The sequence below is a fragment of the Rhizophagus irregularis genome, chromosome 9 (genome assembly GCF_026210795.1).
Source record: "Rhizophagus irregularis chromosome 9, complete sequence".
NCBI classification, from domain to species: Eukaryota; Fungi; Glomeromycota; class Glomeromycetes; order Glomerales; family Glomeraceae; genus Rhizophagus; species Rhizophagus irregularis.
This window is the reverse complement of record NC_089437.1, coordinates 2616997-2644153: the sequence shown is the minus strand read 5'-3', so window position 1 is coordinate 2644153 and position 27157 is coordinate 2616997. Positions and strand designations below refer to the sequence as shown.

General features: G+C 27.5%; 5 protein-coding genes across 5 annotated transcripts; 3 read left to right on the top strand and 2 right to left on the bottom strand.

The window, feature by feature from the left end:
• Positions 1-7102: 7102 nt before the first annotated feature.
• OCT59_029630 (uncharacterized protein) lies at positions 7103-8750 on the bottom strand (the record flags this gene model as incomplete). The annotated part of the gene is made up of 2 exons (XM_066145204.1): positions 7103-8516; positions 8592-8750. 2 exons carry the CDS (start codon positions 8748-8750, stop codon positions 7665-7667), a joined length of 1011 nt encoding a protein of 336 aa, XP_065994790.1. The 3' UTR covers positions 7103-7664.
• Positions 8751-10175: 1425 nt separating this feature from the next.
• On the top strand, positions 10176-11006 carry OCT59_029629 (uncharacterized protein). Its single transcript, XM_025325194.2, has 4 exons — positions 10176-10226; positions 10319-10393; positions 10594-10664; positions 10741-11006. The coding sequence occupies exons 1-4, from the start codon at positions 10218-10220 to the stop codon at positions 10823-10825; spliced, it is 240 nt and encodes a 79-aa protein (XP_025182375.1). The 5' UTR covers positions 10176-10217; the 3' UTR covers positions 10826-11006.
• A 243-nt stretch (positions 11007-11249) lies between these two features.
• On the top strand, positions 11250-12268 carry OCT59_029628 (uncharacterized protein; the record flags this gene model as incomplete). Its single annotated transcript, XM_066145191.1, has 2 exons — positions 11250-11547; positions 11628-12268. The coding sequence occupies 2 exons, from the start codon at positions 11250-11252 to the stop codon at positions 12191-12193; spliced, it is 864 nt and encodes a 287-aa protein (XP_065994789.1). The 3' UTR covers positions 12194-12268.
• OCT59_029627 (uncharacterized protein) lies at positions 12230-13770 on the bottom strand (the record flags this gene model as incomplete). The annotated part of the gene is made up of 3 exons (XM_025325193.1): positions 12230-12761; positions 12843-13362; positions 13440-13770. The coding sequence occupies 3 exons, from the start codon at positions 13768-13770 to the stop codon at positions 12230-12232; spliced, it is 1383 nt and encodes a 460-aa protein (XP_025182372.1).
• Positions 13771-13918: 148 nt separating this feature from the next.
• Positions 13919-16275, top strand: OCT59_029626 (uncharacterized protein; the record flags this gene model as incomplete). Its single annotated transcript, XM_025331089.2, has 9 exons — positions 13919-14003; positions 14077-14175; positions 14242-14318; positions 14511-14684; positions 14757-14882; positions 14946-15139; positions 15213-15593; positions 15666-15796; positions 15866-16275. 9 exons carry the CDS (start codon positions 13919-13921, stop codon positions 16186-16188), a joined length of 1590 nt encoding a protein of 529 aa, XP_025182371.1. The 3' UTR covers positions 16189-16275.
• Positions 16276-27157: the final 10882 nt, after the last annotated feature.

Below are 27157 nucleotides of genomic sequence, written 5' to 3'. Positions count from 1 at the left end.
TGGCCTGATGATCTGTAAAGAACCTAGAAGAGAGCAAACGGAGAAGTCTAAAGTGAGTGGAATGGGCAACTACATCAATATTAAAATCGCTAAGGATAACCACATGGTAGTTATTAGAATGGGCATAATCGAGCCAAGAAAAAAGTTTGGCAATAAGGTCATTACAAATAGTTTGATGGATAGAATCAGAAGGAGGGTAATATAAAGAGATAATTGAAATTTTTGTTTGATGAAAAAAAAGATCTAATTTTAAAAAACGACCATTCCAAGAATCAATCATCTGAACATGTTTATGAAGAAAATTATGGAGCAAAATACCAACTCCATCATGAAGGCGAGAAGAAGAAGGATAGGCCCAATAGGATCGGAAGTTATATTGGAAATGTTCATTATTAAAAGTAAATTTAACATTAGAAGAAGTGAGACGGGTATCATTTAAAAATAAGACACCAAAAGAAGAATGGAGGAAAAAATTTAATAAATGTTGTTGTCGCACAGGGAAAAATAAACCATTAACATTAAGTTGACCAAAATTAATAAGAGAAGAGGAGTGGGGGAAAAATTATGTTTATTGTTGTCCATTATTGTTGCATACTGATAAAATAATGATGAAGAAGAGGAAAAGAAAAGGAACGATTAATGATTAGCTTGGCCATTTTGGCGAGCTAAGATGAGGTTATTTTGTTCGATTCTTTTATGGATTGATCCTGCCAAAGAAGCAACAGTATCAGAAAAAGAGGAGAGTCATTGTTCCATATCAATTGGGAAGAGAGGAGCAACGTTGGAAGGCAGAATGAAAGCAAATTGAGGGATTGGAGTGAAACCACATGTCAATTGTAAAGGAGGAGAATTAATATCAACAAGAATGTTGTTGTTAGTGTTAACTGAGTCATCCCATCCTTGCATAGAGGAAGGGATATAGGAAGGCAGTTTGGTAACAAAAGATTCTGAGATAGGAGTACGAGCAGCCATATCAGATTTCAATTTGGAAAGGCGGCTGTTTATAGAAGAAAATTGGGTGGTAAGAAGAGCTAATTCTTTAACTACTTTTTCAAGGGCAGCACCAATAGATTTCCAATCAGTCAGCACAGTAGGAGGGCAAGGATATATAACATCCATGCCATTGGCATAATGATTAAGTTTATTGACATCTGGAATAGGATGATGTTGATTGTTGTAAATGAGATTGTTACGATTCCACAGACGACGTTGATAGCGGAAACGAGATGGTTGTCGATTATTAGGTCGTGAACTGAAATGATGGTGAGACGCATTACCACGTGATTGGCCATCATTGTTATTATCAGGGTGAGCAAAACAATTATAACGCTTGGCTGGGTGTGAAGGAGGTAAATGTTTGTTGTATAATACATGCAATTTATCATTAGATTGCCATAGACAAGCAGGATGGTTGAGGTGAGATGAAGAACTACATCGATCAGGGTTACAATTTGGACAACCACATCGATGACAGAGGGAAGTGACTTCATCTGGAAAATGCCAGGTTAAGCCTACATTCTTGAGAGCGTATGAAATAGACTTAACATTTTCCACAGCAGTTTCAGAAACAAAGTGGCAATAGGCGTAAGGTTTAGGGTTATACAAGTTCATTGAAAATAAAACATTAATTAATTTAGCGGAGACTTTATCGGCAATTTCAGCAAGATCGCCTACAATAGTGCTATGAGGAAGGCCGGCAAGTAGAGCGACATAAACACATCTTTCAGCATGCTGGTCAGGTGAGAAAATAGCAAGGCAAATGCATAGGCAAAAAATATTCCAGGAAGAGTTGAGGTTCTGTAATGCACCAGTAGATTCAAAGGTAATATATGCTGTGCGGTAAAGTTTAGATAAACAGGTATGATGGTAATGAACAATATTGCTATAATGAGAGAAGGTAATACGCAAAAGTGTGTCAGTGATAAAGAGCGGAATGTCAGTAACCACTAGAGTACGTGCATGTTCATCTGCCTTAATAGTCTGAGGTCATATACATAAAAATGCAAGCCAAACAAAGAATCCATAGGGGAATTTGTGGCTTTGTCAAGATCTTTCTTTTTACAGAAATGTACGATGATCCTCTTGAGATCGTTGGATCCACTACACGTGGCATAACTACCATAAGAGGGGAACAAGGAAAGTTGTCAATCAACTGCGTCACACATGTCGTGGTTTGAAGTAAAGTGTTCCCAGAAGTCTTCAATGTCATTGGGAGCAGCTGAGGCGTAGTATAAAGTAGGTTGGGATTGTACCGCAGCTTTGGAAGCATTAGGGGAGGCAGCACGTTCAGGGAAAGAAACTGCAGGAGTAATATCAGGACTTTTGCCTTTATTATTACTATTAGTGGGTGCGTGCTGGGAGGTGTTAAAAGAGAAGGTATCAGGTTGAGAAGGTTTCTCAGTGGGAGTTATTTCAATAGAGCTAGAAGGCATGAGAGGTTTATCAACATCCATGACAGAGTCATCGGCACTGACTTTGGTACGTTTATTAGTAGAGTTGGTCAAAGGTGGAGTGTTCGAAGGACCAGACAAAGAGAAACCTTGACCAGAAACGTTGCCAGTTGGAGAGCTAGAGGCAGGACATTTAGTAGTATTATCATTGTTAGACTTGTTATTTTTCTTCTTTTTATCTTTAGTCATTTTGTAAAGTGTTGTAGTTATCTAAAATAAAGAAAATATAAAGAAAAAGTAATAAAAAACTTTGAAAAAATTTTTTATTTTTTCATAAATATTGTCAAATGAGCAGAACGGGAGAGAGTTGGGTAGTTTTTAGTTTTATCCTTTTGCAATCACTTGCTGATAAGTAATTCAACAAAATGTTAAGCATCAGTATTATTATATTTCTTGATTTACATGACTTCCCTAGCATAACCTGAAAAAAAATGTCACAAAATGGCCGGCATTACGCAACTTGACTGAAATTAAGTGTGATGCACTTATGACGAATAAGGTGTGACAGATAAGTTTTTACCTACTTGAAAAAAACTAAGTCCCTCAGATACTTATAGAAAATGGAAACGCAGTGGGGTGTGACGGTTGTGACAAAAAAAGTCACGTGATTTTTTGTGACATTTTTTTCAGATTACGCTGGGAAAGTTGATTTACGTTTACTGCGCCATTTAACATTTTGCTAAATTTCTCAGTACCTAATGACTGTAAAAAGATGATTAATAGCTCGTTGGAATCGCCTCATCAAGACGAATCAAATGGTGGTAAGCTCATCTCTCTGTAATCAATATTGACGGAGTTATTGCTTAAAAACAATTTAATATTTTTTAATTTTAGAAATTGATCTAGTGATTTGATTTCGATGTATTTTATACCATTAGATTCGTCGCATCAAGACGAATCGAATGGTAGTAAGAACATCTCTCTAGGATCAATATTGGCAGAGTTATTACACAAAATCCATTAATATTTTTTTAATTTTGGAAATTAATCTAGTGATTGGATTTCGATGTATTTTATACCATTAGAACCATCTCATTAAGACGAATCGAATGGCGGTAAAATCATCTCTATATAATTAATATTGGCGAAGTTACGATACAATAAAGTTTTGAGTATAATTTTAGCTAAAATTATGTTAATTTTTGCCCGGAATTATGATATACTAATATAAGAAATTTTTTATATAGTCACATCTTTTTATAATCACCAAATATGAACTGTCCCAAATGTGTGACTATAAAGAGAGTTGACTGTACTTTCTAATATTAGTTCATTTAATTTTGCAGCAGTAATTTTGCGATCAGTTTTGCAATTCAGTTTTATTAGTCATTTTGTGGTTGATTTAGTTTTAACTAAAAATCACAGTTTTAAAACTGAAACCAAACTAAATCAACCATTGGCATCCCTAATTATTACTAACTGGATTTGATGTATCTATATTCTATATGATTATCACAATCACTCTTTAATGATACTTACATGTTTCTATTTCAAAGTATACTAAAACTCTAAAAATTACTAAAAATTCAGATCTAAATTTGTATAAATCTTATATTTAATTTGTTTTAAATATATAAAATTATATATAGATTTTAACCTCTATTTTTGGATTTAATAATTGATCTTTAACTTGTTAGATTTATCTTAATAAGATGAATATTTTGATATATAATTTATTTTTTTAGATATAATATTGCATGATATCAAATAAAAGTAAAAAATTATGTAAAAAATTATTATAAAAAATAAACTATTTGAAATTTTAAAATAAATATTATACAGTATATTAAAATATCACTGGTAAAAAAATGATTTATTCTACACATATCTTACACATATTGGGTACTCAAAATGTAGAAAATCATACACAAATAATACACATATCATACACATATCGGGTACTAATATATATATCATACATATATCAGGTACCTGATAGGTATACTATATATATAAGTACCTGATATGTATATGATATGTGTATTATTTGTGTATGATTTTCTACATTTTGAGTACCCGATATATGTAAGATATGTGTAGGATATGTGTAGGATAGACCATTTTTTTACCAGTGATATGACAATTAATTCTAACAGGAATTATGTGATCTAAGGTTGCTTGCCGAAACCTAAGGGTTTAGGCAAGATGGCGTTTTGCCGAAAAGCAAAATTCTGCCGAAACTATATTAAAGTTATATTAAAAAACTGGCGAAACTTTGGAGAAAGACGAAACTGCCGAAACTTATTATAAATGCCGAAACTGCCGAAACTCTGCCGAAACTATAATAAATCTATAGTAAAATTTTGACAAAACTAATCATAGGATTTTGAAGAAGTTTAGACAAGCAACCTTAATGTGATCGGTATAGAAATATCCTTTTTTGGAATATTTGTAAAACCAAAATTCCCTATTTTTGTGGGAAGCAAAATTTCCTTTGAAGTTTGTGTAATGTCACGTGACAAAGTGCCCAATGGGAGCGATATTACGCAATTCAAATTTATTTATACAGGGTAGTCTAAATGTTATGGTTACACATAAAAATAATTATTATATAGTATAGAAGTATAGATATAGAGAGTAACAGAATTTTGAAAAATGCAATAATAATTATTTTGTTAAGTTTAAAAAAATTTGTTTTTTAACTAGTCTTTAAATTTAGAAATTTTATGTTATTTTTTTATAAATCATCTGATAAAAATTATTAAATTATGGAATAATTATTAAATAAAAATTAGATAATATTATTCTGTAATTATCTTATAATTATAATTATTCAATTATAAAAATATTAAAAAACCTAAAGTAATATTAATAACCAAACTCCTCTACTACAGAGTTCCTTTATTTGTCAGTAAAATGGCATATAAATGACCAATATTAATACTTTTTATTTTGAGTCTTATTTACTAATAAATATACTTGCCTAAAGAATTACTATATAAAAAGTTGGTACATTCTAAAATAAGAACTTGTAAACATCATTTAAGAGCAGTTGTGATAATCCATATGATTTTATATAAATACATAAGGTTCAATCAGTATCACTTCAAATTTTTCTAATGAATTTAATTTTGAAGAATTCACTGCTAATCAACTTGAATTAGTAAAAATTAAAAACTAAAATTCACCAATTTCATTAGCTCTTCTTATTTAATTGATCTATATAAATCCAAAAAAGTTAATACCAAATCTCCAGCCCAAATAATCAACATTTTAGTACTCCCAGCTTTTTCAAAAACTAAAAAAACAAAAAGGAAAGTCATAACCCTCAGAAAATCCTAAAAGAAAAAACTGAGTAAAAAAAGATAATAAATCTCAAGTTTTCATCTAGTATCTATTATTACAACCCTTCAAACAGCAACTAATAATAAAGAAAAAGTTTACTTTCCTTTATAATGCTTCTAAAAATAAAATAATAATGGGGAAACTTTACACTAATGCAGAGTTCAAAGCTTAGCCACCCAGTGTGTAAAGTTATAAAATCAATATACTAACTGTATGTAATATAAGAATATTTAAAGAATATTCTGATAAAATTTCAGAGTAAATGGATAAATCTTTTACATGATTATACCATTGTATACAAAATGAAACTACATGAAAATATGGTTTCCAAGAAACACAATGTGAATCTTGTTTGTGGCCTGCTTAGTGCAAAACGTAATCCAGTAATTCCATATTTTCAAATGATCATTATCATTATTACTCTTAACAATTCGTCTGGTAATATACCGCATAGCACTGACTAAGGTACCACGGGTACGAATCAATTTACCCTATTTAAAAAATCGAAGAAATTAGCCTAATTTTACCAGAATTAAAAATTATCCTCTACATATCTACATTACCATACCCGGGTATATTATAAGGGGTACGTTAAAATGGGGGTCTCTTAGTCAGTATTAACCTTCAAATCATCATAGTTCTTATTAGAAATGTCATGCCTTCTTGGTGACTTTGGCCAGGACGAGAAACCTCCAAGAGGTGTCACTCGTGATTATACATGCCTACCAACTAATTGTAATCGTATTGAAAAAATCTTTTGTGGGTAATGCATTATTTGGTTCGTATAAAGCGAATTTTTCACGCTAGTTTCGATTTGTTCCATAATTCTCAACTAATAAAAAAATAGTTGATCAATAAAAGTATCTAAATATACTTACCATTGAAGGTTTATCTTTAATGTTTCAGTTGAAGGAGCGAGAGGTATAATGACCAAAATCTGGTCAATCGATCATGTACAACGCATTTTTATTCGTTTATTTTTAGTCAAAAGATATGTAGATATGTAGGTAACGTGTGCATTAATAAAAAGTCAAAAACGGAAGGGTGAGACAAATTTTCATGAAACTACTTATTGGATATTTATAATTTATAAAAAGAATTCTTTTTTGTTTAATAATGATATGTACAATAAATGACTTACATATATAAATGGAATTACGAGGCTATTCTAATTAAAAAGACTGTGACCAAAATTAATGAAAATGAAAGGAATAATTACATTATAAAAGAATTAGATTTTTATGATTTGAAGAATTAGAACCGAATTTATTGAATAAAAAGGATATATTATATTATGGGTAAATATGTAAGGCTAAGCTTAGGTGAAGAGATAATTTTAAAAGATTGCCCCAAAACCCTCAAAAAACAATATAATATAAAAATAATTTATTTCATTTTAAATAATAAAAATATTTTATACTTTAACATATATCTACACACTCATTATTTTTTTTTTTTTACAATATTAAAAAACCTTTCCAATTATTTATAAAATAGAGGTGAACACGAATCATAACAAGGTTGCACAAATCTCGTTTCGTTCCTAAAGACAAAATCCGAATTTTGAAGTGAGCGTTGAATTTTATAATCGTAAGACCCAAACAAATGAATCTAATGAAAATTAAAAGAAAAAAAAGAAAAAAAAAATATAGTTAGCAAGATATTTACCAATTGTTTATAATTATCATGAAAAAAATCATAATTAATATTAATAAAGATTAGAAAGATCAGCGCTTCCAAATGTTGCCGGATGTACGCAGTATGCATATTTGGTAACACGTATGTGAGAGCCGTCGCGCCACGAGATAGTTGTGTCCATAATTCGTCTATAGATAGTTGACTTTTTTAGTACTTCTATCTATAATTATAGGCATACCATATGATCTCAAATGGCGACATCATCAACTTTGATTTATCTTATTGACAATTTTATTTGAACTGATGGTGGAGTTGGACTTGAGAAGCGGTATCAGAACCTTCAACTTTCAAAGCATGTACAGGTATTACAGGTTCGCCGGGTGGAGGATGTCTTTTTTGTTCATTTATTGGCAATTTCAAAGCTTCTTTGAAAGCTTCCTTATGTATGTTTGCATCCTTTACAAGGTAATAAGAAGTATCTTGTGGTAAAGATTGTGATTGTTCACATTTTAATGGAGTAGATAAGTTCGGAAGAGCCTGATGAGTGATTAGTGGCTGTACTGTAAAAGAAGGTTGTGTAAGAGTAAATAATTGTTGAACAGTCATCGGTTGGTGTTGAAAAGAATATGTTTGTGGCTGATAAAATTGAGGAATTGTCTGTTGCTGTTGAAATATAATTGTAGGTTGTTGTTGGAATAAAGGATTAATAGATTGTTGAATAGTTGATAAATTTGTTTGCAATACTGATACACTAGGTTGTGGTAACAAAACTTCTTGTTGCAAGAACGGAGTTATGTTTGTGGATTGAGTTTGACGAGTCTTTTTTTGCTGCAATAATTGTTGAAGTTGTAGATTCTGTAATAATAAATAAAGACGTTGTGATTGCGTTTGTTGCTGGCGACGCAGTTGTTCCATAATCTCTTCAATACGTTTTTTCCATAAATTTTTAAGTTCTAATTGTTTTTTTGTCAATTGATCAGATTGTTCTTCAGTTTTTGAATTTTTTGCCAAATCATTCGTTTGGTTATCAGACAATTCTTTATATTCCTTCTCTGCTAGTTGTTCAAGATGTTGTTTTGTTTTGTCCTCTATTGTCTTTTTCATGTAGCTAACTAGTTGTTCCATAGAAGCAGTATAATTTTCCTACATATGTGTCATTCTAAACACGTTAGAAAAGGCAAAGAAAATTTTTGAGATTAAAAGACACGGTAAAATTACCCGAGAAGTTGCTCTTTGAAAGACGCCTGCTTCTGCTTGTCTAGCACGGTTCAATACTTCGTTAAACGGTTGAACAGCATGAGCTAATTCCGCAATTCTGAGAATACTAGTAAGTCTTTCATCTGTAGAAACAAGAGAACGCCAATCCATTGAAGACATGTTGTTAATTTTAAATTAAATTTAAAATAATTTTTTTTTTTTCGCGCCTCTCTTGTAAGGAAAAAAATATAAAAAAAATAACTATGTTAATTTTTTCTTTTCTTATATTCCTAATCCAATTAAAGTTTATTTATATGACGAATTTATATAGTAACTTAATGAACATAATATGTTATGACTTATGATGTAATGTGACATTAATAGCCTAAATAAGAAAAATATTTTAGATTGTCCTCGTGGTTAGTTGTTCTTTATTATATATGGGTCGTTATTTTTTATCTTTAAGTCCTTTAAGTTATAATATAATGAACGAAATAATTATATAATTATGACAATACAGATACAAATAAATTGTTAAAAAAAAAAACGTTTTTTTTAATAACCTTTAACATTTCGTCAATTTATTAAATAAAATACGAATGGTTTTATAAAAAATAGGACCCGTATAAATGCCCAGCCCCGCGTTATCTTTTTCAGGTTAAGTCGGCTAAATTTAATGGGTACCCGGTATGTGAAAAAGTCACAGTGCTTTCTTTTGGGGACTGATCCCGAGTTTGTTGATCCTACGGTGACTATGGCTTATTATTTATTAACAATGAACTTTATCCGAAACGCGATGGATTTCTTTGAATGACCTTCGAAATTGATGTTGATGCACAGACTTAGGTTAAGTCCAATTTCAAATGCCCGATGTCGCAATGTTTGGTACCTCGATCCGCCCTAAAATATACATTCCACGCACTATGCGCGCACTGTTTTTTTTAATTCATGTATGGGAACCCATCCATTCCCCTTTGTAGTTAATTGATTTTATTTTTTTATTTCCGATTTTCATAAATTAGCCGTGAAAAAAATGTCGATCATCATATAATTTAGGGGTTAGTTTTTGTTTTTTCAATAGTAAGAACCCGAAGAACCCGTCAGTTAATCACTCTTTTTAATATTTGGATTCAGGTATACAGTTATGCAATTGGATTTATTAAGTTAAGTTTGCATATCGTATGACTCATATTTTAATTTCATTATACTACACAAATAAACGTAACTATTTCTTTCTTTAATAAGGTCATTAAAAAAGTTCTTTATGTACAAAATTTGGGGAATTTACAATGACAAAATGACAAATGGCTTTTTAACAAACTCTCAATATATTAGAAAAAAAAAGATATTTCTTATAATAATAAAATAACTGTTTACCCGATAATCTATTGGCATTTATAATCCGGATTTCTGGTATTAGGTCATGCATTATTTATTTTCCGACTTGCATTAAAAGACCCCTAAAAATTGTGTCATTCGCCCATACCTAACATACCTAGCAGACCATCTTGAATCGATCACCCGATAACCATTTTGTAAAGGGGAAAATGAAGTAACATCATGTGAACATAATATAATTTATTTGTTTGTAAAAAAAAAAGCCTAATATTCAGTTTTTTTTTTTTTGAAAAATCTAGATTGCGAAAAATGGGCAACGTATGAAACCTGTAACGACTTTTATTGGTTCATTCACGAGAGAAAGTTACTTTTTTTCGTAACATTTTTTATTTTTTATTTAATTATTAAAGGGACAAAAGGCACAACATAAACGTGAACGAGCAAAAAATGATGCGAAAAAAGGACCAACAAGTCAGTTGAAAACGGTAAGTTACAAGCTTCAAAGGAGGATAATTGAAGTATTCATAGTTTATTAATAAAATGTCTCAAAAATTTTTTGGAGAATAAAATGTAGAAAACATGAAGAATAATTGAATAAATACAAGAAAGTGGTTTGATTTTTTATAAATTCATTTATTTTTTTATTTTTGTTTCTTTTTTTATTTTAATTAATTTAATTGATTAGAATGAGGCTGCCAAGAATATAGTATGTCAAGTTTGTCGGAACACATTCTTATGTACTGTAAGAAAGAAAGCGTAAGTATATATTTAAGGATTAACAAACCACTTCATTTTGTAATAAACTAATATATTTTTTTTTGTTGTTTTTTAGTTTGGAAGAACACGCCGATAATAAACATGGTAAAAAATTGGAAGAATGTTTCCCAGGATTTGTTGAAACGGCTGGTAAAAAATAACGTATAATACGGGCTTACTTCCCATACTAAGGGTTTACTATATTCGATTCGCTTAAATTTGGCTACTTTAATCTATATTTTTTTGAGAAATTATAAAGAATGTTATCAGAGAATATTTTGTTATTTAATATATTTTTATTTAGATCTATATTTTATTAAATAAGTGATAAAATATTGCGGAAATCTACTGTCTTCAAATTGTATAATTGCTACTTTGCACTACATAAATTATTCCTCAAAACGAAGATACACGAGCCCATGTTTGTTAGAATTTAAATCTAACGTATCCAATTATCTATATCTTCGTTCAAATCAAAAAATCTTGATGGTAAAGGCGGTAAAGGCGGTAAAGGCACGTGAATAAAAGTATTACAGCATCTTTGATATAATTAGGAAATGATGTCCAACCAGAAACAAATCTTTCATGCTTTTCGTCCTTTTTTGTTTGCGAATAATGTCACGTTCAAAAACAATATTGCTTTTAAAGGAAAAACAAATACAAGCTGATTCAAACGTAGATATTTATGAACAAAAATTCCGTGAACTAGGAAATTATAAAATACTTTATTTACCGCTTCTCGAACACTCTTTGGTTAATATAAATGAATTAACTAATATATTAAAGAATGAAGCAGACAATAAATATAGAGGGGTAATAACTACTAGTCAAAGAGCCGTTGAAGGACTTAAAATAGCATGGGAACAATCATTCTTTTCTTCTGGTAAATATAATGAAATTTCATCTGATCTGTTTAAATGTAATCAATCTCCATTAATTGAGATAGATTAATTATTTTTATAGATGAGAAAAAAGATGTTTTAGACAAATGGAAGAAATTACCATATTTTGTTGTTGGTAAATCAACAGCAAAAGCAATAAGAGAATTGAATGTTAATCCGTTTGGAGATGAATCAGGAAGTTCAGAAATATTGGCAGATTACATAATAAAATATTTTAGTTGTTCTTCGCAAGAAAGAGAAAATTCTCAACAATTAAAATTATTATTCCTTGTAGGAGATAAAAGAAAAGATTATTTACCAAATAAATTGGTAGAATCAGGATTTATTTTAAAAGAATTATTAATTTATGAGACCAGACCAAATTCATTATTTCCTAATGAATTAGATAAATTATTAAATTACGAGAAGAAAATTGATTGGGTAGTTTTTTTTAGTCCATCGGGAGTTGACATTTCATTAGAACTATTAAAAAATAAATTATTTGAAGAAAATGATATTAAGATTGCTAGTATAGGTAAAACTACAAGCAATCATTTAGAAAAAATTAAAAAAATAAATGTAAATATTACATCCCCAAAACCCGATGCAGAGAGTTTAGCAAAATCAATTCATGGATATAATCAATGAATTTTTTTTACTAATTTGTCGGTAAAATTTATCTTATTATACGGAATAAAATCTGTAAAATCTTTTAAAATCTCCAACATTTAATTTGCCCCATCTTTTTTCTCTACCACCAACTTCCAATTCACAAATTTCATCTTCAACATATACTTCGTCTTTAAAACCAACCTTTTTACCTTGTTTATAAACTTCACCGTAATAATCTATAATGTATAATTTTGGATACAATTTGCCCAACTTTATAATAAGTTCAGGTTCAATCAACTTACAAGAGCAAAAATTTAATGTAACTAATGAAGATAAATCAAGTTGTTCTATTTTATAAAATAATGATTCACATGTTATATAATTACAACCTGTCATCATAATTTCTTGTATATTTGGACAACCCATTATTAAATACATTAATGATGAATCTTTTATCCCCCAACACCAATCCAAGTTTAACCACCTCAGTTGTGGTTGGTGAAAATAAAATAAATTTGAATTTGTTATATTCGTACATTCTGAAAGATCCAACGAATAAAATGAATGTTCTCTTCTTTTCAATGCTTCAAAAAAATTACGAAATCTATTTTTTTTTTTAAATAAAAAAAGATTTAAATAATGCATGCTATAAAAATCACAAAACCTTAGTAAAATTAATAAATACCCTTCTTCAGAAAATGATGTCCCTTTTCTTAATTTAAGAAATTTAAAACTTGGTTGTAAATTAAGAATTAATTCTTCTAATACCATGTCAGTCAAAGATTCACTGAAAGATATGGCCAATAATTCTAGTTCTTTACAATTACATAGTACTGATATAATCGAGTAATCACTTATTTCTTGCCCATCAATAACTAAATATTTCAACTTAATTAACCTAGTAGCAATTAAATTAATTCCATCATCCGTTATTTTATAACATCCATCAATATCTAATTTAATTAGTGTTTTTAAAATAGTAGTATTAGTTACAGTGAGAAATGAAAAAATGGTATCATCATCTATTGATTCGCAATGTGATAATACTAATGTCGTTAAGTTACATGTTGAAGATAAGTTTGCTAACGAAGTTATATTTGATATTTCTTTACATCCTTCTAAAAACAGTTTCTCAAGAGATGTACAATTAAACCCAATAGACATTAACGATATATTTGTTATACCTGTAACTGAAAGATCTAAAACTAAAATGAAGGTGAAGTGAAATTAATTAAATTCGACAAATCAAAAAATTAAGGAAATTTTTTAATTAAATTCTTACTTTTAAGAGCATGTCTGGCCGAACTAACTAACAATTTCTTAGCGAATTCATCGGTAATTTTAGTAGCCCTGGCATCTAATGCTTGTATATTCTTTAATCGCTTCAAAGTACTATCAAGTTCAAGGCCATTTGTATTATAAATAATTGTTTCATTCCATAATAATGGTGTATATGCTAAGGCTTTAAAAGCTTTGGATACTCTACATAATTTTAAACGTGTTTGCTGTGTTAAGTATGAAAAAATAAGTAAAGTAACCTCGTTAGGAAGTAAAGGAAAAGCTCTATCCGAGTAATATGTTTTAACAACCGTATTTTCAGCAGCGGAAGTCATTTTTCAGATTTTTTCTTCAATGTAACCTAAAAGTGTTCAAATTATTTGTGACACAATCGATCATGATCTACAGCTCTGTCTGATATAAAAATTAGTCCACGAAAGACGTCACGCAACTTTTATTCCGTTTGGCAAAAAAGGAAGTGATATGAGTTCTTACATTTCTCTCGAAAATAAATCTGATATTGAAATCGTTTCTTCTGTATTTACTTCTCTTTTAGCGAATCAAGTTGGTACGTATTGTGTTTATTGAATTGATATTCTGTAAGAAGTTGAATTTTAATATTCTTTATGATTATAATTTAGAGCTGACGATTATTCCGTTAAAGATAAAGGAAGAATTGATTTCTTCTTTGTTAACTGATCTCGATGAAAATGGAGTTCAGCAAAAATGGAACGATAGTGGTACATTTTAGGTTATTTTGAATTTGAAATAATATATATTTATTTTAACAAAATATTTTGTAACAGTTCGTTTATTAGCTTTACAAACTTTAAAAATCTTGGGACGCGATGCGAATGGGTGTGGTCAATTATTTACTGATAAGGTACGTTGTTAGATCTGGTGTTTTTTCGGTTGCTAGTTTAAATTTTCTATTCCTTTTTAAGTTGGATCCTTTAAAATGGCTTTGAAATTAATAGAAGCTTGTGTGTTTCTGCAATAATTTCTGGTGTTAAATTTAAGTGTCATTATTTTTAAAAATATTATCATTACCTAATGAACCTTTAAACAAATATAGGGATTTAAAATATTATTAACTCATACGAAACTCCAATCAACTGAACCAAAATCTGATACTCCGGTAACTCAAGAGTCATTAACATGTATAGCAAATATGTTATTACTTAAAGAGAGCACACGTGATTTGTTTGACAAGTATAAGTGTATTTCAAGTATATGTCAATTTCTCAAGGTAAAGAAAGGTTTTAAGTATGTTACGGTGTGTTAATATAACGGAAATAACTCACTTTTTCCTTATGGATAGGATAATGGAATTTCAATTAAGACGCAATTTTTATTATCAAGAATTTTGTTTCTTATGACTATTAAACCACAACCAGCTGTACAACCCTTAATTGATAACCTAGGAATAATTGATATTTTATATAATGTAAGTTTTAATTATCTCTTTTTTTTTCTTGTAATCCTGACTAATTTCTTGAATAATTTATAGTATATTAGTAAACATCTTGAACAATTATCTTTACCAAATAGTTCTTCAAAAGAAGATATAAATTCGTTACCTATAACTAGAATTATGGTGCTAAATGAACAATTAAAGCTATTATTTAATTTAATGATAAACGATCCTAAAATCGAACGAGATAATTTAGTACAAGGATCTAATAATAGTAATAAATTTGAAAAGTAAGTAATATTTTTTGCTAAATGAGTTATTTTTTAATTAATATTACTATTAAGAAAAAATTCTTTTTGATAGATTACTTTTACCCATATTAAATATACTTCTAAAAGTACCAAAATCAACACCATTGCCACTTTCACCTCCACATTCACATGCAATACATGCGTTATTAAATTTTCCAATTGAACCATATAAATCATTATGGTTTCCGCCATCATCTAGCAAAAAAGAACAATATAGAGTTTGTTTCAATCTAATTGATATGTTTAAATCAATGATTTATATAGCCGTAAAAAATGATCCTGATAAAGAAAATGCAGCGGCCGGAGGTGCTAGTGACAATAATCTAGATTTTGATGAAATTATTACTCCTTTGGTTGTTTTACTCAGAAAATTAGCTGATGATGACGATTATGCAAAAATTTTAATAAAAGAAGAATTATTACCCGATAACATGTAAGTAACTTTATTAAAGAAAAACAATTTATTTAAGATAATTTGTTAATAAAAAATTCATTCCTTTTACAGAGATCGAAGTAAACCTTTAGAAAAAGGTGATAGTTTTTCAGCTAGGTTAATTGGACTTATGACCTCTGTTATGTTGCCACATTTAAAAGACAGTATTAGTGAATTATTATTTATTTTGTGTAATCAAGATGGTAGGTGTGTTAAATTTATGTGATTTTTTAACGTGTAAAATCTTACCACTAATTTTCAATCCCTTATAGCAAACTTGTTCGTTCATCATGTGGGTTATGGAAATGCAGCAGGATTTCTATTAAGTAAAAATATAATGATGCCACCTTCGTCTTCAAATACTTCACATTCAGATAAACCGATTAATCCTGTAACAGGACAATATTGTGAAAATGAACCACCTTCTTTATCAAATATGACTGATGAAGAAAAAGAAAGGGAAGCTGAAAAATTATTTGTGTTATTTGAACGTCTTAAAAAAACTGGTGTAATGGATGTTGTAAACCCTGTTGAAGAAGCTATTAAATCTGGTAAAATTCAAGAATATAAAGAAGACGATGAAGATAATGATTAAATCTATAAAAGAGAGAATTTTTTTATACTATTTATTTTATTTTTAATTAAGAAAATAAAAAATTATATTAAATAAACTTAATTTATTATTTATGTATTTGAAAATTATAAAAAAAAAAATTAATATATTGTCTGTAAATTAATTTAATTTTAAATATGGTTGAAATTACTGAATATGGCAAGTTCAGTAAGAAAAATTAAAAAAAAAAATTTTTTGAAATTTTATATTTTATATAAACACTATTTATTTGCCCTCTTTTAAACTTATATGTTTTAATAAATAAAATTTTAATTTTTTTGAACATCTAATTCTAAACCCTAATCTTAATTTTTTAACTCTAATTCTAAATTTTAAGTAACCTTTATTTTATATAAAAAAATCAGAAAGTATATATAAAAATAAATTTTATAATTATTTTTATGGTTTTGCTATTTATTACTACTAAAGCTCCGAACGGGTCGGTTTGGTCCGGATTATAGACGGTTCGGATTAGAGCCGAAATCCGTAAGAACCGAACCGAAAAACCGGCGGTTCGGTTCGGTTTAATCCGATTTTTATAAAAATGCGAAAAATTGAATAGCCGTCCATCTAGTGATCGTACAAAGTCGAGCCATATATCATTGGATTCGTCTCGACGAGACGCGTCGAATGGTGGTAAGATCATGTCTCTAGCATCGATAGATCACACGTTAACCGACGCTAAATGATTTATAAATAATTGGAATTATTAAGCTATCTATCGATGCTAGAGACATGATCTTAGCGTCATTTAACGCGTCTCAGTGAGACAAATCCAATGAATATAAATTCGTCCGTGTACGACCACTGGATGGCGAATAATGTCAAGTTTCGCATTTTTTTAAAATTTTCGAGCGTTAAAAATTAAAAATTCCGATACATGAATTTATTCGTCGTCCAATGGTCGTACAAATATGAATTGGGACTCATTGGATTCGTCTCGATGAGACGAGTCGAATGGTGGTGAGATCATGTCTCTAGCATCAATAGATCGTAAGTTAATTCACAATTCACACTAAATGATTTATAAAAAATTGGCATTAGCAAGCTATCTATTGATGCTAGAGACGTGATCTTACCACCATTCGACTCGTCTCATCGAGACGAATCCAATGAGTCCTACTTCATATTTGTACGACCATTGGATGACGAATAAATTCATGTATCAGAATTTTTAATTTTTAATGCTCGAAAATTTTAAAAAAATGCGAAACTTGACATTATTCGCCATCTAGTGGTCGTACACAGATGAATTTATATTCATTGGATTCGTCTCACTGAGACGCGTCGAATGACGCTAATATCATGTCTCTAGCATCGATAGATAGCTTGATAATTCCAATTATTGATAAATCATTTAGCGTGGGTTAACGTGTGATCTATCGATGCTAGAGACATGATCTTATCACCATTCGACGCGTCTCGTCAAGATGAATCCAATAATATATGGCCTGACTTTGTACGATCACTAGATGGGCGTCTATTTGATTTTCGCATTTTTATAAAAAATCAGATTAAACTGAACCGAACCGCCGGTTTTTTGGTTCTAATACTTGAACCGAACTGAACCGAATTTTGAACCAGTTTCAGATCAGTTCCCCGGTTTAGCCCGAACTATTAGGAGCTTTAATTACTACTGTATATAGTGATTTTTAATTATTTCATCAAATAAATTATAGTAATAAATAATTATTTATAACCATAAAATATAAAAATAATAAAATACTCTTTATTAACTAGTAAATGGCATATTAAATTTAATTTTTATATTGATGAATTAATTCTATGACTTAAATTACTACAATTTCCATATAGTTTAATACATGTTCTTGAATTGTGATTCATATTCCTTACAATTTTGATATATCTGACCTTTAACATTACTTTTATCTTTACTAAATGATTCAACTACATTTTTACGGTAAGACTTGTATTAATATTTTGAAACAAATGAGAGGTGGCTTATTTTAATGCTTGCATTAGTAGACTTTTATTCACAATCATAATATTTCTCAAAGTTAAAAGTACATGTATGAGAGATTTAACTTGCAATATATCATTACTTGATGATAGAGAGATTTTTGCATAATTCAGATAACAATTCTGAAAAGTAATTTTATCAGACATATCTATATTAGAAAATTTAATTATATTAATTATAATCGATGATTGATTAATCAATCAATCAATCAATAACTATATGATAATTTCTATTTAAATGATTTTTAAAAATTCTAATTTCAGTATATAGGCAGATACTATTAATATTAAAATTTTTTACCAGAAGCTGTAAGTGAACTACTTTTTTTTCTGTTTAAATAATATAAAATAATATAATTTAAATAATATGTAAAATTTAAATATAAATATAGGATGATTACTATTTTGATTGATTAAATTGATCGATCAAATATAATTAATTAATTTTAATCGATCATACTCATCATAAAATAATCAATTAATTGATCAAAAATTTTAGAGATAATTAAATTCACTAATTTATACCATTAGTTATTACTAACAAAAATTTAATATAAATCATTAGTATTAAATATTTATTATACATAAATTAAATTAAACACTTTTAACTTCAAAATATTTGTAAAGTTCAGTTCTTACAGATGCAAAATAAGAATTGAGGACTGATACTTAAAATCCATATTGTAAAATAGTTAAGTTTTCACCTATACAATACATCATTTCATTATATATAAAAATTATTAATTTGTAATTTTTAGAAACTTATCTCTAATAATTAAAAAACGATCAATATTAAGCAATAATTGCATCACAAAAATCTGATTCCATATTGCCTATAAAAATATAAATTGATTAGTACTAGTTGCAAAAATTATCAAGCAGTAATCTGCAAATAAAGTAAAAAGGATTGGATATATTTATGAATCTAAATGCTTTCTTTATAATACAAATTCTTTTTATCTCTTTTAAACCATCAAAAAATGATGATAAATTATAGTTTTGATTTTATTTTGTTAATAATAAGTTTCTGGAAAAAATCACAAATTCTTCTAATTTATTGATAAATTACCACTTAATCCCTATACTTATAGTATTTTTGGTTAGATTAATTCTACAATAAAATATCATTTCTGAATTCGATTAGCAGATCCATCACAAGTATATGTAGTACTACTGATACTGGAAGTTTTAATAAAAAGATACATTTGCTGCAGAAAATATGAGAAGCAATTCGTTATAATGGCTACATATTTGTAAATGATAAGTGACACTTGTCATCACAATTTTATGATAAGAAATAACTTACCCATATTTTGTTGTAATATTTCATCGTTCAATTTATTTTGTAAAATTTCTACTAATACGACTCTATTATTGCTTATATCTGTGTCAACACCATATTCCTTCAATTGTTTCTTCAATTTTTCAATAGTGAGATGATTTGTATTAATTTCTAATACAGTCGACCCCCTTTATAGTCACACCCCTCGAGGCCGAAAAAAAGGGTGTGATTATAAAAAAAGTCATATGCTGTGACTATAGAGGAGGTTTTTCTAATATATTTATTAGTACATTGGGCCAAAATAGTATAGCAGGCTTTCTCATTTATCACGTTAATTTGCCAATCATTTTCCAATTTTATCACATAATATAAAATACCGTTACAAGACATTGCATAAAATTCTACATATTAATATGACCTCAAATATTGCAAATAAATTTATTGCACTTCATCAGGAAATTTGTTTAGGCGTAATTTAGTGTAATATTTCGAAGGTGGTGTAAAATTTCGAAATATTACACTAAAAACGTAATATTACAAAAGTTTACGCTCTTAAATTTGAATAATTATAGTAATTTAAGAATATTTCGCTATCTACTGATCCAATCAAGACGATCTATAGCTCATTGGAATCAGCTCATCAAGACGGATCGAATGGTAGTAAAATCGCATTTCTACAGTTGTTTAAATTTTAATCATACAAAGTTTTATTCAAATTGAATTATTATTGACCAATTTTTACAAATAGTAACTTTTAATTTAATGCATTTTACGTAATTTTTTAATATAAATGACTGGCAGATTTAAAAACTCATATAATAATCATACTTTAAATCTTGCAAACTAATAAATATTAATAAAATATATTTGCAAAAAAATTTTGTTAGAATCTGAAATAAATTCAAGAATTTTAATATGTACCTTCCATATAAATTAAAAATCCATTATAATTCCTGATTTCCTGTTGCAAAATCATAAATAACTCAACATATATGCATACTAGAAAAATGAATTTATATTTATTTGAAAGGAGAGAATGAGATCTATCCAAAAAGTTAAAAATCACATTGATTGAATCATTAGTTCCTTAATAAATACGCTCAATACATTTACTATCAATTTGACATAAACTCTTGCATTTGAACATAAATATTTCCTTATCTAATGATTTAATTTGCATGATTTTTGATTTCAAAATTAGAGCCCATTTACACCTTTCAAAGGAATATAAAATTATTCATTTAGTATATGTGTATGTTGATAAATTAACGATAATGTCATTACAATCAAAACCTGACACAAAATTTAAATTACCAATAATTGTAGCCATAAAACTCCTTTCACTTTATTTAAAGGATGTTGTTTAAGCTTTTAATAGAATATACTGATGAAATTCATAAGTCAACTTCTAAAAAAGAGAAAGAAATAATTAGTTTATTAATAAAGGAAAAAAAATTCTAAAAATCCTATCTGATCCTTTAAATGGTAAGGAGTTCTATCAATAAAGAATTTTTTTAACACTAAACTTATTTAAAACTTTATAACTTATACTTAAGAAGAACCTGGAGTGTCAAAATATATCTTTATTTGATTCCAACTATTTTTTGCCAAAAATTCTTTGTAAAGCCAAATAATATAAATGTACTATATTTATTTTCGTTTTATAAGAAAGTTTCAAGTGTTTATAACTTCTGGATTCCACCTCCAATAGCCAGATTCCTTTGTAATATGTTTAAACAAACCCTGAAGAATCAATTTTTTTATTGTCCTTCGCTATTAAATTTTTTGTGGCACAATTAAAATAAATTAGTACAGCTATCACATATGCGATACATATGATATTCAGCCAATAAAATATATATCTATATACAAACAATTATGTCAGTATTACGTCATTTAAAAATTACTAGAAAATGTGAATTTTAGTTATTTATTATGGCGCGCCATAACAGATAATTTATTAAATAAAAAACTAAAAATAATACATATGCTGATCATCATATGATTATTCAAAAATCGGAAAGCCTGCTATGTTGGCCAAAATATGGTGTGCTTATAAAGGGAAATTTTATATGATGTGATTATACAGAGGGAGACTATATAGGGGGTCGACTGTATAATAAAAAAATTGTTTAAAAAAATTGCAAAAAAATTCAATTTTAGATCAATTTATTACATACTTGATTTATGAGATAGTGGCATATTCTAATTAAAAGTTAAAATTGAATGATTTGAAACTTGCAAATTAGGTTTTTAAGAGGTTTTTTTTTCAAATTGTGCTATTTTAACTGGCTTAAAATTTTTCCACATTTCAATATTTGGCATTGCACGATCCTAAATAAATCCTACATATTTACCTTTTGTTGGTCAGAATCACTCATACCAATTGGAATTTCCTGGTATTGAATTTTTTTTTTCATTCTGATTCTACAAATAATAGTAGTTGTTTTTAATAATATTACATAACTTCAAATTGTATTCTCATATAAACCTCTTTTTCATTTTGGTTCCAAATATATTACTGAAGTATCACAAATCTCTTGAATAACATTTTCTATATCCACACCTTCATTGATATTAAACTCTAATCAAACATAATAATTTATCACATGTGAAATCTGTAACTACCCAGTAAATAGTTTTTATATAAATTTATATCAAACGGGCTCATTGACTTGAAATTAGCTCAAATTTATGCAAAAAATAATCCAAATCTAAGCCAATCTAGAGCCAATTATATATGGATAAACCCATTTGGTATAAATATATACAAAAACTATTTATTCATTTTATTGGGTTAATAATTCAATAAATAATAATGGTGAATTCTAAATTATTTAAATAACTAATATACACTTAGGTATAGTGAAAATCAATTGAAGTTTTGGCTTCTTCAGCTTCTAAAAAAATCCATTTTTTTACCATAATATTATACTATTTACTTTAATGTCCTAAAATTGGCATTAGGTCCACATTGTGATAATATGGACCATTATCAGAAAGAAAAGTAACCCAATCTGGTTTAACTTCAAGTAATTCAATAACTGCATGTAACGAGAAAGCTGTAAACCATACATTTTAACAAGTATCAGCTAACTAATAATCAAATATTGAATATCCAATTGACTCTCAGATTTTCATATATAGACAAGAATTGAATGTAAATCCCACCTTTTTTTTTCAAAAAAGCACTTTTTGTTTCTTTTGTACTTTTAAGTAAGATTTTTATCTTATAATCAACTATTATTACAGCTTCTTTTTCATCTAGATTTAATAGATTTGCGTTAAATTGAGAATTTAGAAATAACTTTCATGTCTAATGACTCAAATAATAGAAAATTTGATCTTACAATTCATAAATTTTCTTGTGAATATTGTTTGAAGTATTTTTTTAATATCAATGTATTTAAGAATCAAAAAAGAACATCATAATCGAATATGTTAAGATGATGTTCATTATTCATATACTAAAGGCAAAAAGAAGGTAATGGTTTATACATTGATTATATGTTGTTGTACCATCAGAGTTTACAGTTAAATGTAACTTATATTCTCTTTTCAAATATTATTTTAACTTTTCTCCTTAATCTAATAATTGATTCTAAAAAAAATTATTAGAAATTAATATTTATATAAATATTATATATTTTTTATTAATTATAGGAAATATTATCTGAATATGATGAAGATTACTAATATGATTTTAAATGAATTTGATAAGTTCATTAAATATTTCAATAATTTTATAGCCATATATGTGTTATATATTGAACACAAACCACCAAGATTCTCATGATAAATATATTTATTACCCTGCAAATGTTTATAAAAAGTTGTTCATTTTACACCATTTGGATATTTTTCATGAAACTTTTCTTACAGTTCTTATTTCATATTTTTAAGGTAATAAACTGGTTCTTATATAATGATATCTGTTTTATATGAATTCATTATTACATTAGCTTTATCAAAAAATAATTGTTCTAAATATTCTTTTCTTTTTCATTCTAATTTGTCTTTGGTAACAATAGGTTTTTGTACTTGAGGTGTACCTAGTCTATTAATATGCACATATCACAGGTCAAAAAGTAAAAAATCAGGCATCAATTAATTACCAATCGGTTACCAATCAGGTAGCTGATGTGTTACCGATTGGTAACTAATTGGTATTTTAAAACATAAATAAACATCGCAATCGGGCAGTTTGCTAACTTTTAATCCAGTAATCAGAAAAGGATGAAATATATCTCATTAGAATCGTCTCAATAAGATGAATCTAATGGTAATAAAATCATATTTCTAGAATTAATAGTTATTAGTTAATAAAAAATTAAATAAAATATAAATAATATATTTTTATTTTTATATTTTACTTAATTTTTTCATCAAGTATTAATTCTAAAAATGTGATTTTACTACCATTAGATTCGTCTTATTGAGACAATTCCAATGAACTATATTTCATCCTTTTCCGATCATTGGATCAAAAGTTAGCAAACTGCCTGATTAGTATTTATTGTTTTATTTTGCGAAAATGCCAATCAGATATCAATCGGTCACCAATCAATTACCAATTAACTACCTGATTGGTGATTGATTGCCTGATTTTTCACTTTTTGACCTGTGTATTGGTGAGCTCTTGATACTGTATTTGCAGCTACTTGTAAAATTATATATTTTTTATTAATTCAATTATTTTTAATAATATATATTGTAATATTAGTATACACTAAGTCACTAACAGTACATTAAACCTTAATTTTGATCTGAGTTCTTGATAGGTAAATTTTGTAGCAATAATTGAAAGAATTCGTCTTTGACCATTTGGACCTTTATTTAATTTTCCAATGCATTATGAAATACTTGCCAAAATGTAAGAGATTGATCTTTTTGATAACATGGATTTTGCTGAAAAAATCCTGATTCATAAAGTATTTGTAATATTATACTGTCTTTTTGTGCATTATATAATTTCATCCAAAATTCAAATTAAATCAAAAAAATTATTTGTCAATAATAAAATAAAAAGTCAATTCATTTTTTTTGCATAATTACTTACTATAAATTCTCTTTTTTGAAGGGAATAACATTAGTATATTTTGCATTTTGAATAAATGCTCTTCAAGTATGTCATTTTCAATTATTAATTTCATAACCAGATGGATATAAATCTAAAATAGTTTTTCATAATTCTAAAATATTACTTTTCTGATTCAACCATTTATTAAATAAATCATGCCACAAAATTCTTCTTTTTAAATGATATTTATAAAATTTTTCTAACACTTCTTTTAAAGTCCAATCTGATACTATACAAGAAGGAATTTATGCTTGTTGAATTCAAGTTTGCATAAATGGATTTTCTAATCCAAAAAATTTTTTTTCAGAATAATTTGAAAGCTTACCAATACATAACCAAACTTCATTAGAATTAATAGCATTTATTATACGTTTTTATTAAAGTATCATTAGTATATATTTGAATTACATATTCTTCATTTTCTATTTCTTGGATAAAAGCTGATTTTGTACCATTATAATGGGAATGAAAAACAGATTTATATCTTCTCATACGATAGTTCCATTAATTTTTAATTTTAACCCATTATTGCAATTATATTCGAATTTTCCAAGACTAATTATATATGGATGAAATATAATATTACTAAGCAATTGTTGTATTATATTTGAATTGTCAAAATCTGTAACTTGTGAACCAGGAAACTTTGCATTTGAACAAAAAACTTTTCATAGTAGGTGTTAATAGCTTCTGTTGGTGAACTGCATATATCTGACCAATTTTCTATAGAAAAACACAAAAATCTGAAAGAATTTGAATGTTAAGTATCTTCTACAACAGTAATTATAAAGTCATATTTCTTTAAAACTATATGAATTTCATTCCTAAACAAATCAGAAGAAGAATAATATATGTAGGATTTTTATTTATAGGTTATGCAAACTACCAAAATGGATTAAAATGTAAATTTTTTACAATTTTGCCCACAAAAATAAGTGTTGTAACATATTCTTTATTTTTAGTTATATATTTTAATTTTAGAAAAAAGGTTAAGTATATAAAAAACGTGAGATTCTAAAAGATGCAAAATTATGTAGACGTATTGTTCCCAGATTTTATATATGTCGATCACTACTCTATATGCAGATCACGAATTAAAATTAAATAATAATATATATGATATAACTATGTATAAAATAATTGTAGCTAGATTTAATTACTGTTATTGCAAGTCATAGTACTCTGGATATCTTGCAAAAATCAGGTGTTTGACCCTATATTTTCAGGTATTAAATAAAACTTAAAAATTCTGTTTTTTTGCAAATATCTTATGATCTACCAGTCTAATTTGAGCAATTTTTTTTATTTTGAAGAGCTTAATAAGAGCTATTAAACAAAAAAAAGATAGCTCAAATCTGATCACTGGATCATAAGATAAATGTAAAATACTCCAGATACTATATAATTCTATAAAATTTTTTAAGAGGGGTACTATACATAGGAGGGTACTATGGCTTGCAATATATGGTATATATAAATTTTCTGGGATTTTATTCAAATTATTTCAGTAAGATGTATTTAATAAGTTAAAATTTATAAAATTCAAGTAATTCTATTTTTTTAATCTTTAATTATATATACTTATATATTTTATAACTTTATATAAACTTATAAATATTAATAAATCAGTAAAACTGTCTAAGATTATGTGGTTAATACTAAGTAAGTATTAAGTAGTAAGCAATATAAAGTTATACATAGATGAGCAGCTAATGGATATTGTATATAGATTTTTTTATATTTCATATATTATATAGTAATAAATTATTTATTTATCACATTAGATGATTTGTAAAAATAAAACTACAGGGTATTTTCACTAAGAAGAGTTGTTTTAAATATAGTATCCTACCACATACCCTACTTATATAACTTTTGTAACTTGCTGAGTGAAGTCCATAATGTTGGATAATGAGAAGTTCATTTTATTTTTTTTTTGTGTCTAACACATTTAATACTTTATTAAGAAAAGAACAGTATTTACATGTCTAGCTAACAACTAAAACCTAATATTATTAAGTAATACTAAACTACTCAGAAGACGACTTCACATATGCATGATCAGGTGGAAACTTAGGCTTAAAAAGTTGAGTAGTTTATTAGTATCCTATAGTTTAGATTAGTCTTGCTTGTATTTGTAATATCACCAGGTATAATGCCGCCTAGTGTTCATCTTGAAAATAAAATTACCAATTTATTTTAAAAATTTTTTTTTTTAAAAAATATTATTATAATTTTATAGACGCACTATACCTATTTTAGCTAATTATAATATTTTATACATAATTTATTGTTTTTAAATTTCATCTACTTTTATCAGGGTTTTAATTTGGGAGGTTTACATGTTGTTGACTAATATTGCGGTGACTTTGGTGAAGCAAATTTACAGTTTTTGGGTAAGTAGATAATCATTCTATTCGGAAATAAAAAATTAACTGATAATCCCTAATTATTAATTTATTAGCAAAAATGGCAAACTAACCATTGGAAAGATCGATTGAAAATCCATGTAAAAGATACGAGCCATTATTAAATGTATTAAATGCGATTTTTACTTCCGAAATTCGGAATTTCCAATACTAGTCACTAATGAAATTAAGGTTTTAAAA